At 46.5% G+C, this 14,261-nt stretch overlaps 6 protein-coding genes across 6 annotated transcripts; 4 read left to right on the plus strand and 2 right to left on the minus strand.

Annotated features, from left to right (window-relative positions):
- Positions 1 to 308: 308 nt before the first annotated feature.
- On the minus strand, positions 309 to 1,355 carry sec11 (signal peptidase complex catalytic subunit SEC11; the record flags this gene model as incomplete). Its single annotated transcript, XM_057168212.1, has 8 exons — positions 309 to 442; positions 555 to 588; positions 649 to 681; positions 748 to 784; positions 838 to 909; positions 972 to 998; positions 1,059 to 1,225; positions 1,284 to 1,355. The coding sequence occupies 8 exons, from the start codon at positions 1,353 to 1,355 to the stop codon at positions 309 to 311; spliced, it is 576 nt and encodes a 191-aa protein (XP_057018843.1).
- Positions 1,356 to 3,112: 1,757 nt separating this feature from the next.
- N7466_008824 (uncharacterized protein) lies at positions 3,113 to 4,872 on the plus strand (the record flags this gene model as incomplete). The annotated part of the gene is made up of 5 exons (XM_057168213.1): positions 3,113 to 3,309; positions 3,370 to 3,391; positions 3,458 to 3,531; positions 3,582 to 3,911; positions 3,966 to 4,872. The coding sequence occupies 5 exons, from the start codon at positions 3,113 to 3,115 to the stop codon at positions 4,870 to 4,872; spliced, it is 1,530 nt and encodes a 509-aa protein (XP_057018844.1).
- Positions 4,873 to 5,314: 442 nt separating this feature from the next.
- N7466_008825 (uncharacterized protein) lies at positions 5,315 to 6,097 on the plus strand (the record flags this gene model as incomplete). The annotated part of the gene is made up of 1 exon (XM_057168214.1): positions 5,315 to 6,097. The coding sequence occupies one exon, from the start codon at positions 5,315 to 5,317 to the stop codon at positions 6,095 to 6,097; it is 783 nt and encodes a 260-aa protein (XP_057018845.1).
- A 108-nt stretch (positions 6,098 to 6,205) lies between these two features.
- On the plus strand, positions 6,206 to 6,553 carry N7466_008826 (uncharacterized protein; the record flags this gene model as incomplete). The annotated part of the gene is made up of 1 exon (XM_057168215.1): positions 6,206 to 6,553. One exon carries the CDS (start codon positions 6,206 to 6,208, stop codon positions 6,551 to 6,553), a length of 348 nt encoding a protein of 115 aa, XP_057018846.1.
- A 1,010-nt stretch (positions 6,554 to 7,563) lies between these two features.
- Positions 7,564 to 10,329, plus strand: N7466_008827 (OPT family oligopeptide transporter; the record flags this gene model as incomplete). The annotated part of the gene is made up of 8 exons (XM_057168216.1): positions 7,564 to 7,839; positions 7,931 to 8,491; positions 8,564 to 8,680; positions 8,743 to 9,024; positions 9,076 to 9,339; positions 9,401 to 9,578; positions 9,634 to 9,923; positions 9,982 to 10,329. 8 exons carry the CDS (start codon positions 7,564 to 7,566, stop codon positions 10,327 to 10,329), a joined length of 2,316 nt encoding a protein of 771 aa, XP_057018847.1.
- Positions 10,330 to 10,512: 183 nt separating this feature from the next.
- On the minus strand, positions 10,513 to 12,861 carry N7466_008828 (uncharacterized protein; the record flags this gene model as incomplete). Its single annotated transcript, XM_057168217.1, has 1 exon — positions 10,513 to 12,861. One exon carries the CDS (start codon positions 12,859 to 12,861, stop codon positions 10,513 to 10,515), a length of 2,349 nt encoding a protein of 782 aa, XP_057018848.1.
- Between the last annotated feature and the right edge of the window lie 1,400 nt (positions 12,862 to 14,261).

Consider the following 14,261-nt stretch of genomic DNA (forward strand, 5'->3'; position numbering starts at 1 on the left):
GGGCTGTGGGTCACAGGGAAAAGCTTGAAAGGTGTGGTAATTCCGTGCAGCAAAGCTCGGAGCTCGGAGAAGTTGAAAGTTGGTGGGGGGGCCAAAGACGTCAGTATCATCGGCCCGCAAGATCAGCCACTGCTAAGAACCGATAGATCTCAGTTCCCCAGCACATTCGAAATTGGCGCTTACATGCTATTTATAGCCAAATTCTCAATTCTGCTACTATCAACAGACATACTTTTGAGGTTGAAGCTACATAAGGCTTTTATTTGACCAATAATGACAATCTACCTGTGATCGACAATATTTACCAATTATTCTCGCTGCAACATTACCATCAATCCCATTAAACCCAATAGAACGGTCTTCATCCAAGGGTGTTCCGATAGCATAATTGTCACATATCCAACCATGGGGATGTACCCTCTCACACTTCCGACGATGTCCTCTGGAGAATAAATTAGCGTTGACATAAGAGTAACAGTCGAACGAGATTGATAAAACTCCCGACACGACTTGAAAAGCATAACATATGCTCCGAATAGGCAATGGTAGCTTACCGTCGCGATCTAGGTGATCTTGGCCCTTGGCGTACTAGCGTAGTCCGAATTAGCTGACAGTTAGAAGTTAATGCGATTCGAGGAAGGAACTAACCAGCTCGGTGTCATCGGCCAAATTGTTATCACCCTGTTTACAGAAAACTAAATCAGTAACCGTCTCTGCGCATGTCACGGTTTGAGAATCCCGACGTACCTTGGTCAGGAGCATATGACTACCCGGTGCGGAGTCACTATAAATCCATCAGTATCCATATGAGGGCCTCGCGATCCCAATTCCACGTACACTGTGATCTCCTTCACTTTGTTCGTTGTGGAATCCAATTCCGGGAATGTTCGGACGACACGGTGGACGATACTGTAAAAGAAAGTTAGCAAATGCGGAGGCAAAATATGAAGCGGGTATGCGGGTGTTCGTACGGAATATCCTTTCCTCTCACGTTGTATCTATTCCCATTCCCAGTCAGTCAAGTCGGTTCTCATATTTTGAGGTAGGGGAGCACATACACAACAACTTCTCCAACCTCCGCCCGGGGACTTCTGTTCCACAAGAACAGCAGATCACCGCGCTGGAAGGCAGGTTCCATACTACCACTCAGAACCACAACGATCGGGCTAGATGAGGCACTCAACACCGACAGTCCCTTCCATAACATGAAAGCCGTGGACAAGACCTACGGGCGCTTGTTAATTGACGGTTCATCTCAAGGGTCCAGGGCACATGTAGCGTACGAGGGCAAAGTTGAGCACCGACGCCATCGTCTGGCGCACGTTAGTGGCGCCAGAAAAAAGTGAAGATAGCATAGCGGGCGATTTGAAGGTAGAGATCGGGTAAGGAAGGGAGCTCGAATAAGGTTGTTATGCGCTGGAATGGAATGATAATGAGCGACTGCTAAGAACTGACCAAGTCCCTCAGGTTAGTATCAGGTATTAAAAGTATGAACAATATAGAAAGAGGCTCACCTGTTGCGCCCAACAGTGCCGAGTGGTTTGTTTTGCGGAGCTGATCACCTTGAATGCGGAGAGGTGGCCTCCTCCCGCGTCACTATTGGTGCCTTGTTGCCTTGGCCGCCAAGCTACTTTAGCGTACCATCTACACCTAAAAAGTAAGAGGCTCAAGAACCCAAAAACTTTGTAAGTTCACAAAATGCCTATATGCCATCTGGAAGACGACATGGATTGCAGGCCGCTTTTCAATTTTCTCAATCAAGTCAATACAGAAAACCGAAGATTCTCACTAATCTCAAGGAACACACGGCCGATTCCAACCTTCCAAGGAAAGCTGGTCAAGCCGATCCCCAGTGGTGATTCTAACCACCAATCTCAAGTGCTTGAACAAAACAAGTCTTGTGGAATACCTCGATCAAATTGATGTTCAAGTTGACCATACCCGTGGACCTATCCAAACACGCATTTGACCAAGAATGACACGCGAACTGGTTGATCTCATGGCAAAATTCCGTTCTGACTGCTGAATATATTGGAAATTTACCTGACTTTCCTACATCTTGCCTAAAGCGAGAAGGCTAATCTCTTGGCGGGAAATCAAGGAAAGCACATACTTCTAAGGTCAACTGGAAATTGCTATTCCACTATAGCTCTTATTGAACATGATCATCCAGGTCGATTTATGAGTGCATAGCACTGAATGACCTGGAGAGGTCTTCTAAGGTTGAGGTTTTGGAGACGAGCCAGGTTGCACTTACACTGGTGACGTATATTAGTGACTCCTTGAGCTTCAATTCCCGACGGTCTGAAAATTCGATTCTTTGCATCGAATCTAACCATCTTTTGGTGGGAACTATTGGCATTTCGACTTTCAATGTTGAACAGTGTTTTTCCGTCGGACACCTTCAACTTTTTTCATAGTTTTTGGAACATTGAAAGCCTGGCGAAATAGTGAATGTGCCGCGTCACAAATGTCCATCGCCAGTGCGGCATGTGGGTAAAGAAGCTTGTCCTGAATTCTTCCAGATCAGTTACTAATATTTACCAGTGACATCACCTTTCACGAAGCTCACTTTCTATTGCTTGATTTTGAAAATGAATACATATATCCATCACGCTTCTGATCGCCTGGGAAAGTCTCCTGTGTTCCACCAGGAATGTGGATAGCCTCCATGGCTTAACCTTGGGACCTCATCCATCCCTTGAGAACAGGTATTACCTGCAAAGGCCTAAGCTTTCTCTTCATTTCCTCATCGGGAAGAGTCCCTTGCCCCACGAGAAGCACTTGAATTTTGAATCAGAATTTCCTACGAGATCACGGACTCGTGCTTGGAATAATTGGTCCCATTTTGCATATCTTCTGCAGAAGTCACGAACCCCACAGTCCGGAAAATTAACAGATCCCACAATGGGTCGTGATCTGCCCGCAGATCTCAAGGGGGACTTCATTCCTCGGGATGGAAAGTGCTCTCCCCCTGCGCGTTACGTACCACAGTTGGAGCTTCGACATAACCACACATGTCAAGCTTCCCTCTAAAACCACATGATTGTGAGCTCCGTATATAACTTTGCCTCTCCTCATCAAATGATACGCTTGCCTCTCATAATCCAACATGAAGTCGACTTTGGTTGACATTATGGACGAACCCAAGTTCTCGCTGCGAAAACAACTGCGAGAACATCACCTCGAGCTAACGTTGGATGGAAGATTTGTACGGTGGATGCGAGACAACCCTAAAAATCCTCGAAACTGGTCCGTTTTTCGAAAGACTTACGATGCTGGGCTGGTCTGCGTCCTTGATCTGTTTATGTGCGTACTATATCTCCATCTTTGGATATTGGGAGAGTTGGCTAATGTTTATTTGTATAGAACCGCTAGCAGCACCGCAGGCGTGAGTTTTTACTTTCCGGCCTTTTTACTCCCTCCTATATTTATAATTCCTAAAAGTGGTATCTAGGCCGCTGCCGCAACAAAAGCAAAAGATGAATATAACTTGGATCAAACGGTCGCGATATTTTGCTTCGTGTCATTGTCAGATTACTCGCATCATGATTTTGGAATCTCTCTAACAAGTCACACAGATTTCTTCTCGGGCAGTGCCTAGGCAATATTGTGCTTCCTCCATGGACTGAGTCATTTGGCCGCAAAAGAATGTATATCATCAGCAGTGGCATCAGCACCCTATGCTGCGTTATTATTGGCCTTGTTAAATCACTACCGGCGGCCATTCTAATGCGCATTCTATCTGGAGTCTTCTCAGCCGTTCCGGGCACGATTGTCGGAGGAACCATTGAAGATCTTTTCGATATAAAAGAAAGAATTTGGGTTGTTTTCTTCTGGACTGTTGCTTCCAACATTGGCCTGATCATCGGCCCGATCATGAGCAGTTTTGTCATTGAAGGACTTAATTGGTAAGTCCGTTGAATTTATCACTTGCATCTCTGCTTTATCTAACAAATTGTCAGGCGATGGGTGTTTTTCGTTTATGCCATAATTCTTGCAAGTATCACGGGCCTCCTATGTTTTATCAGAGAATCACGACCATCATGCCTCCTAGCTCGAGAAGTCAGCCGACTACAAAAGGAGATTCCTGATATACCGCCATCGCTTAATCACGACCACTCCCCCAGTATGAAGACTTTCCTGGCGGACTCTCTCTTCAGACCCGCACAGCTGTTTGTCAAAGAGCCTATAATATTTACGATCTCCATGATGATCGCCATTTCCATGTCCCTGATCTACATTTTCACCGAAGCTCTCCCACCGATATACCAGTCGATGGGATTTTCATCATCTCAGGCATCATTGATTTTCCTTGCCATTGGCCTCGGCACTTGTTGCAGCACTTTTACCAGAATGTTGGACTGCCACATCTACAACAAACGACGAAGGAAAAACCTGCCCATCAAGCCCGAGCACAAGCTTGCAGGATTAGCAATCGGTGCGCCGTTCTTGGCAATTGGGTTATGGTGGTTTGGATGGACAATCCCACCCAAAGTTGAAGGGCCAAGTGTGCCTTGGATTGTCCCAACCCTTTCCTTGGTGTTGGTTGGGTTCGCTCTCACGGAGATCGACACAGTTCTCTACGGGTATATATCGGATAGCTATTTGAGTTACTCGGCAAGTGCTACCGCTGCGGTGGCATTCATGAGAGGCATGCTTGCCGCAACCTTCCCACTGTTTACCAAGCAGATGTTTGGCAAATTGGGAGCCAATAATGCCATGTCGATACTTGCCAGTTTGGCGACAGTGTTTTGTATTGTTCCACCTTTATTCTTGTGTTACGGTGAGAGGATTCGACGGCGGAGTCAGTTTGCAAAATACAGCTGGGAGATCCAGGGCGAGATGGGGAAAGATGAAGATGATATTTAGAACCAGTTGACCTTAGATAGATGTACCAGATAGTATACATATGCAAGGTAAATATTTGAAGTCTTGTTTCAACATGCGCTGGTCAGATCGAGCTTTGACCCCAGAGCCCAATCAGGCTGAAAAGATAACAAATCTTGAGTTGCCGTAAATGGAACAGTACCGAGTCCCGACTTCCTCCAGAGGCCTGAATAGTGTCGTCTGTTAACTCATTGCCAATGTGTCTCCGAACAACGCCTTGTGTTTGGAGATTATTCTTTGTGCCAGTAAGAGCTACACTTTAGGCACCGGTTTGCTCTCGAGGATGGTCAACTGGTAGCATAATTGGAATCACCTGACTAAGACCGACTCTAGTAGTAGAGGGCGGGAGGGATTTCCAGTCGGGAAAACAAAAATCACATGTGCATCCAATACATCTACAATTTTACTGAATTTATTCGCCATTATGAAGCCTCAAGATAGATTTTACTCTGAGGGACAATGCTACTTTGGCCCGAGAGAAAACCCTCTGACCGAAACCCACTGCAATGTTTGGGATTGGGATCGACTGCGGATGGTCAAGGTCAAGGGCACCGCCAAGCTGTTTCCTCCAGATGTAGATATAGAGATCCCAATTCTAGCTCAGTTTGCGGACTACCTGTCGCCGGAAGTTCGCTCAGTCACAATCGACGACCATGGACTCCTTGCCGGGGTTTCGACCGACCCGGAAGAGGATGATACCCCCTTTGTTGCATACCTTCCCGTCTCCGTTTTTGAATCGCTCGCCGATTGCCGTACAATTCAGTACTCTAAACTTCAGGAGCTCGATCGGCTTGGACCAGGTGTTGATCTTTCATTATACGAAGACGAATCCGGGATTCCTCACAAAGTTGCCTTCAAATTCAACCCTTTCGACAAACCCCTGAGACTGCAGATGGCGTGGGATGAACTCAACCTTCTTAAAAGTTTGCCTCCACATCCCAATATAGTACCTCTTGACCGCATTGTACTCGAGGATGTGGAGTCTCGGGTGATTGGTTTTACAACGAAATATATCTCAGGTGGAACCCTCGACAACACCAATGTGCCTTTCCGATTTGAATGGTTGCAACAACTTACCCAGCTCGTGGACTTCCTCAATTTGGATCTGCGAATCATGCATCAAGAAATTGCACCCCGCAACCTGCTTATCGATCCTGAAACACAGAGAATCCTTCTCTTCGATTTCGATCGGGCCGCACAGGGATAAAAACGCCTGCTGGAAGGTCGAGATGACGTAACTGCTGTTGTATTCACACTCTACGAGCTCATCACGAACGATACACAATTCACAAGTATTCCTCACTGGGAAAGAACCATGGACATGGTGCAGAGTATTTCGGAATGGACTTGTAATCGGGAGCTGGACTCTGACGCATCAAAATTTCGCAACTATTTGAATGATTGGGTCGCTACGCGAAAATTGGACGGAGACTTGGAACGATATCTCAACGCACCCAACCGGCTTACATGGCCGGACCTACCAACCGCGCCTGACTACAAAGTACCTTTCGAGCTGGGCAAAACTTCGGATGGACAGCCAATCTGGACAACGGGTCCGCGGTTTAGACGCACTGCAACGGAGAAGGGTCAGTATTGTTTCTTCTGGGAGAGACCGTCACAGAGTAAATTGTTGAACAAGGCCGAAAGTGGCATATACTACTAGCCGATGTATAGAACATAATGCTCAATCATTGAATTCTGATCAGATATCGAGGGTGAAGACGTATTATTCTCCCCAGCATTTGAAGAAAACATTGGAAAGCCAGCCCAATCCCACACATGTGCAAGTAGTTCACGGTCAAAATTTTCTAGATTTCTGTCCTCCGTACTATTTCAATATTCCGAACTCAAGCTGTCTTTCGACTTATTTTCCCAGCTATGGTAGCTATCCTCCTAACTATATTTCTAAGTCTCTTCCTAACTCTCTGTCTAACAGTCTTTCTAACCATCTTCCTGACTATAGTTCCCAGTGAAGAGGAGAGCTATAATATAAGAGCCATTGAGTAGTAAAATAGAAGGGTATATAAGAATTCCTTATGATAGGAAGGACTATTATGCGTAAGTAACATTGAATAGTATATGACTGTATGTCTAGTGAAAATCGAGAAAGTTTATTAATATATCCAAGAAACCCCGACCTGTCTTAGGATCCAGATGACCTGTTTCTCTATTAAACTCCTTAAAAAGGTGCCCCTGGTTAGGAGGCGGTTGTAAGGGTGTAGGTTTCAACATTGAATGTTGCACATGTGGGTTTCCACTTAGGTAATGTAACTTTGGCAGGTGAATGTCTCATGTACATTGTATCACTTAAACAAAGACCAGAGACTTGTATTAAAGTTAATGCTTAGCTAAAGGTAATAGTGATCTTCAAGGTAAACGGACTTATCTTCGTACAAGATAGAGCCATGGTAATGACTACCCCGGAAGGTGCGCTTGAGTCTTAGATCTTCAATTTTATTATCGCGCAATTTCCTTTTGTATTGATCGCACCATTTATTACTACTATCTTCTGATAGTTCTCCCATGGTTCCAGAATCACTACTAGTACTAGTAGTATCTATTCACTTTTTACCACCTTCTTTTCCCCCTCTCTTCTTTCCCTCCTCCATCTCCCTCATTTCTTAATCAAAAACTCCCTCTCGATCTAAACCAGCTACAGAATCTCCTGATCCCATGAATACCGTCCAGGAATCTCTCAAGGAGGGATGTGACCACGCAATGGATCCCATCGACGTGGAAAGACCTGAAAAACCTGCTGGTTTTTATCCCGTCCAGGAGATTGATCTTGATGCTGAAATTGACAATTCCCGTGTCATTAAGACAGGTATCGATGTCTCTAATCACTTGATCTCTTTGCGAGATGACTTCGACCCTGCCATGACATTTCGCAACATGTTCCTTGCCTCTGGCCTAGCATGCTTTGTAGCTGCCATGACCATGATTTACAAGGTAAAGAAAGATAACGCAGAACACAAGGAACAAATATTGTTCCGCTTCTCTCAATTTTCCAATATAGCTGACACATATCCCACATTTGCAGTTCAAACCAACCGAGAGCACCATCACGGGAACGTTTCTCGTCTTGATTTCCTACATTCTCGGCACTGGTTGGGCCAATCTGCTCCCCCGTGGTGATAAATTTGAGGCTCGTTGGAGGGAAAAAGGTGGTCAAGGCGACCTCCCTTGGGGCATCCGTGCTTTGAAGTTTATCAACAATGGCCAATGGTCTCTGAAAGAGCATGCAATCTGCCAAATCACTGCTTCATCTGCTGGCAGTGTTGTCGATGCTTGTATGGTTTTTGCCGCACAGCTTCTTTTCTACGATATGCGCCTAACTGCAACGACGATCATTCTCTCTACAATCTCTATCAATCTCTTCGGGTATGGGCTATGTGGTCTCTTTCGCCCCATTTCAGTCTGGCACCCAGAGGCGTTTTACTGGGGCTCTTTACCAATCATCAAGTCCCTCCAGGGGCTCCACTGGCAAGAGGTGAGAAACTCCAGGCCACTCCGACTTTTTTGGTATGCTTTTGCTGGTATGGCCGCATACGAGATCTTTCCCGCGTGGGTTTTCCCATGGCTCAACTCAGTCTCTATTCCGGTAAGTGATCAAGTCCAATCACTGAAATCTGTTTTAGTAATCAGATTAACTAAAATTGAATTTGCTCAAAAGTGTCTAGCTGCACAGAAAACGACAGGAAGCACTGCCGAGGTGCTGACGAATGTCTTCGGAGGGTCCGTCAACAATGAAGGCCTGGGTCTTTTTTCACTGACATTCGACTGGCAATACGTAAGCTAAACTACGTATTGTATGGCAAACACCATATCTGACAGAGTCACTAATTGAGACAGATCACTTCTGCTTCGCTAGCCTTTCCTTTGACCTTGCAACTACATTCCGCTATCGGATTTGGCGCATGTTTTCTTTTCATGATTGGAATATATTACGGCAATGTCTGGGGCTCAAAGTCACTTCCATTTATGTCATCAAGACTTCTCACATCCAATGGCACCAAATACCCTACTGCGAAGTTGTTCCCTGATGGCGTGCTTGACGAGTCAATCTTGCTCGAATTCGGAGTTCCCAAATTGGCTGGCTCATTTGTATGGGGTGTGTTCTGCGCTTTTGCTGCAGTAAGTACCATGATTCTATTCAGAGCTCACAGTTTTGCTGACCACGTCAAGATTGGTGCTTTGATCGTCCATTGCCTCTTGTTCTGGAGTAAGGATATGTGGCAGACAATCAAAAGGGCAAAGGCCGCTAAATTCGACGATCGCCACCACACCCACATGATCAATCACTACAAGGAAGCGCCCTGGTGGTGGTATGCGTTGGTTCTTCTTGCAAGCTTTATTCTCGGTCTGATCGTTGTGCTCAAAGAGGATATAACACTGACAGCTTGGGCTTATGTGGTCGCCCTGATCTTTGGGTCTACCATTGCACCATTCGTGAGTAACCAGAGTCCTGGTGTCTTTCTATAGGGTGATTTTGACTGACCTCGTATAACAGAGTATAATTCTCTTCTCTCGCTTTGGAAATGGCATTGCTACCAATCAACTATCGAAGATGCTGGCTGGTCTCATGATTCCCGGAAGACCAGTTGGGAATATGTACTTTGCTGCATGGTCACATAATGTCATTGCCGGCTCCTTAAATCTATCCAACGATCTGAAAATGGGCGAGTACTGTAAGTTCATCCTGTGTCATGCATTACTTCGTACTAAAATTCACATGATATTTAGTGAAGATTCCTCCTCGCGTCATGTTTGTCACCCAGATCTGGGGAACTCTTCTTGGCGGCTTTATCAGCTACGCAGTCATGATATCAATCGTGTCCAAAAACCGCGATGTTTTAATCAATGGCAACGGAAACGCCTCCTGGAGTGGCGTCAATGTGCAATCCTACAATACTACCGCAACAGCTTGGGCTCTTGCCAAGTACTTTTTCAAAAGTGGTGCCGAGTATTCAATCGTACCTATTGGCATGGTTATCGGCGGTGCGATTGTTGTTGTTCATCGTATCTTCTGCCAGGTGCGTACTATCTAAGTGTATTTCATATTTGAGGCTAACCAAGGTTTTTCACAATTAGATGATTCCTAAGATCCGGAATTTCGATGTCCGCGATATCAACATGCCCCAGTTCATTCAATATGCAGGCTACATTCCATACAATAGCCCTCAGACTTGCACAATTCTCACCCCTATCATTGCCGGTGTTTTTGTACAGTACTATCTCCGAAACTACCGCCCACGCATCTTCCACGAGTACTTATATCTGTTCACTAGTGGCCTTGATGGTGGATCTTTTTTGGTACTGTTCATCCTGTCTTTTGCTGTTTTAGGAGCTGGTGGATCTTCGTATCCGATGCCCTCCTGGTGGGGAAATAATGTGGACGGCTACTACGATTGGTGTCCATCTCCTAGTTCGGAGACGTAGGGGATGAGATGACTGCCAGTCTGGCTAAGACGTTGTCAAAGTGTGCTCGTTGAGAAATTCATTTTTTACGGTGACTTGAACTGTCGAAAGTAGATTTATTCACGAGAGATATGGAGATTACTATCCAAGCCCTAGCTCGAGATCAAAATCCATGGGTAGTAAAATGTACATACAAGCAAACATTCATTCATTCTTCCAACCTCCGCCCCTCACCCCAAGTCCAGGGATCTTGAAATCAACAATACAAGCCGCAAACGAGGGTCGCCGCCGTAAATCAGAAGAATCATCCTCCTGGATTCTCAAAGCATTGACCGGTCGAAGCCCATCTACCATCTTACAAGACACATATCGACTCGCGCCATATCGCCCCATGAAACTATCTCTTAACGCCGACGCCTTACGTTTCCGGGATCCAGTCTCGAGTCTGAAACCCGGTGTGCCACGCTCGGATATAGTGGCAGATATGACACTCCCATCCGAGCCAAGAGTGACCATTTTCATCGGAATATTGTCAGGTGCAGTTGGGAATTGATCCGATGCTGGTTCAGGCTCTGCAGACGTGGACGTGAAGGTGTCGATATCGAATATCCGTGCGGAGCCAGAGGCACCAAAGGCCCAGATACGCGCGCCGCCGTTCGAAGATTGGAGGGCGAGCTCGACGATATTATCCATGCGTCCGATTTCTTTGCCGTGAACCTTGAATGGCCAAGTCATAGAGGGCGCTTTATAACGCGCGCTGAGAACGAACTCCCAGTCCCCATTATCGTTTTGTATGAGATTTTCGCGGCGTTGGCGGAATTCTCCTGGGTCTGTCCCTGTGGCCCAGTCGCGGGCTTGATCGTCCCCCATGAAGCCATCCGATTGGCGTTCTCGTTCTTTGCGAATGATATTTAGGAGGTCGAGAGGTATTGAGTAGAGGACTATATGGTCTCGGTATGCGGCCACGACGCGGAGCCCCCAGCTTAAATCCGAGGCAATGGCGAATGCTGTTGGGACGCGGGCTTGTTCTGTTGATACGTCGGGTTGATATTTGGTGGAGCCTGGAGGGACGCATACGAAGGCGCGGGTGAGGCTTGTTGGGCCGCCGATTGGGGCGTCAGAACCGATACAGAGGAGCCCCGTACGCGGCTCTATGAAGATTATATGGTAGCCATCGTGGACTGGCATGGCGCGATAATGATGGCAGTGTGTTGCGCGAACGAGGCTGAGAGATGAGTGGTTTGGGGGGTTGCGGATTGATGATTTTGAGTCGCCGAGGAAATTGAATTGGCATTTTTTGGGATGGTCGGGAAATGGGGATTGCCGACATGAGCACTCGTGGACGCCAGGTCCTGCTAATGAAGATATAAGGCGCATTTCCGTCGGCACCTTGGGTGAATTTGGTAGGAAGTGTAGGATTTCGGAAGGTTGAGACATGGGGAAATGTCGACGTTGGGCTGTTTGAGTATTTTCGTCTATCCAATGTATTTCGATACCCCCTGCGCATCCGAAGGCTACGCAGCGACGGCCTGGACATAAGGCGATCGTTCGTGGAGGGTGATCATCAGAACAAACATCTTGAAAATAGTGCGGGGTTAAATGGGCGGTTGTCGGCATCGAGTATAGATTGTGTTTCGCTGGCTTGGATGACAAGGATTCTGGTGCCTCATCCACCGAACCAGCAGTGGATCCTGCAAAATCATAAATTATGTTTGAGACATACAAGTCGCAAACCATGCCAGCTCGATTTCGTAATAATGCGGCGATGACAAACGGAGAAGAGGTTGTATCAATTGTGGCAGATAGAACTTCAAATGGACAAGAAATGCTGGTTATCGGTATCACATTGGAATCCGCCAAAGACATCGACCGGGAATCCTTGTCTAGAAGGCGGAATACGTATACCATGCAGCCAGTCGTGGTCAAAAGATACTTGCCACAACTGCTGACACTAAATGTTGAGGCGCTATGTGAGTTTAGGCCATGCAATGATGTCGTGGCTCCTCGAGTCTTCATCCGTGGCAAGCTTGCAGCAAGTTGAGAGAAATCGATAGACCCCGTTGTCACAAAACCCGGTTTCTCAAACACGGTACTCCGCCCGGAAAGCAAACACTCTGTCGCGAAGCGCTTGCTCATCCTCCACACCTCACTTTCATAACTGGATGGGTTGCGGTAGACTCGTTGCGTCATACTATCATGCCGCCATGCATCCCACCAACCCGCTCGTTTCAGCATCGTTTCCAGCAAGTCTTTGTTCAGGCTGACTCTCATCCATTGCGAGCAAGTTCGTCGCGCATTATTGAAGTCCCGGGGTGTCATAAGGGAGTATATTTGCAGTAATATTTCCGGTGGTGTAATATTAGCGGCGGGAGGCGTTGAGCCCGCAACCTTTGTATAGTTGTGTTGCACATTTTCTGTGATTTCGTCCAGTTTGCTGAGCAAGTTTTTTTTGGTGATGGGTGAGTTACTGGCGGTGGTACAATGTTCCTTCCCTGAAACAGGCTGTAGCGTCTGCTGGGCAAAGCGTTTGCTTTGCGACCTCAAGGCCGGCATTCCGTCACCACTAATCAACCAAGCTCTTCAACATCGACTTGCTTGTTCCACTGATATTTTGGTAAATTGATTGATTTTAAGGAAAAGAAGCCGAAGTCAATGGACAGAGATCCGGAGCCGATCGGAGTGGAACCTTGGAAATGTTGAACTAAAAGCAGATCTGCAATGTAGGATCGACCGGTAATAGTTTAGGCGATAATGATATAGAGTAAGACGGGATGATCGGGAATGGGATCAAGTAGCTCCACACGAATGAACCAGTAGAAGTCCACGAGGAGCTCAACTCTGAGTTCGATCAGATTCAGATCTACCACGATCTTATCCAGCAAGAGGTATGGTAGTATTCCCAGCAAGTCCCACGAGTTCGGAGTTTGGAATAAAATATGCACAAGGTTGTATTAAAGAAGTCTGAAAGCGGTCGACTTTAAAGTCGAGGAATCCGATTGATAAAGGAAGAAACGAGAAAAACAAAAAACGGGAAAATAGAATTAGAAATAAGGAGGAGGCAAGGGTTTTTGTTGTGCATGAACCCATGAAAACAAAATCCTATACATCAGATGAGAAACACGGAGAACGTTCAGTTGCCGTATCCTGACATCGAGATCGTGTGAGACATGAGCCACGTTGAACGGCGGATCCTGTCAGAGAGCGTATGCATACATTTGTATACGCCATCGCCACGGAGGACGCATGGATCTCCGACAATGCACGAGTCAGAGATCCGCGAGTCCCACCGTGTAAAACGGCGGAACTTGTGCGGGAATGGAAAAGGCAACGGGACGTCTAGGCAGTAGTTCTGATGGTATAGTAAGCGGGGCACAAAAGCCAGAAGAAAAAAACGTAAAAAGAATCCATGACTGAACTCGCATTGGAGGTGGTTTCACGTACATTCCATGGTCTAGGACTTTGGGTAGTCGGGAATGTGACGTTTCCGGATGTAGTTGCGACTCCACTATATTGTGGATCTGGTAGATTTACCATTGGCGAACTTTGGACTTATTGACAGGTTGATCACCGTTTGGGTTTCACTTGGTGTGTATAGATTGGGGGTTTGTTTATTCTGTCTTAGACGAGGAAAGGAAGAGGAAGGAAGAGGCACGGGGCAGCATTGTTGTGATGCTTACCGCAAGGCCGTGGAATGTACGATCTTGCCATGTGGAACCCCCTTGGTAACATTTCAATGTGAAAATTCCAGAAAAGCACCGTTCATTCCACGTATGCACGCGCACTGTGACAGTCTCGCTTACAACTCTAGAAAAAGAAAACTAGATCTTTTCCGGATCGCGATGCTTTCAATCTAGATCCCTGGAATCTACATCGACAGCAATCTTACGGCGCGTTTTGGTTAAGCCCGATTTCAAGCTTGACATTCATCCCTGTCCTAGACTTTTTTTTTGACA

The sequence above is a fragment of the Penicillium verhagenii genome (assembly GCF_028828195.1).
Source record: "Penicillium verhagenii strain IBT 33310 chromosome Unknown utg000008l_segment0_segment0, whole genome shotgun sequence".
Classification (NCBI taxonomy): domain Eukaryota; kingdom Fungi; phylum Ascomycota; class Eurotiomycetes; order Eurotiales; family Aspergillaceae; genus Penicillium; species Penicillium verhagenii.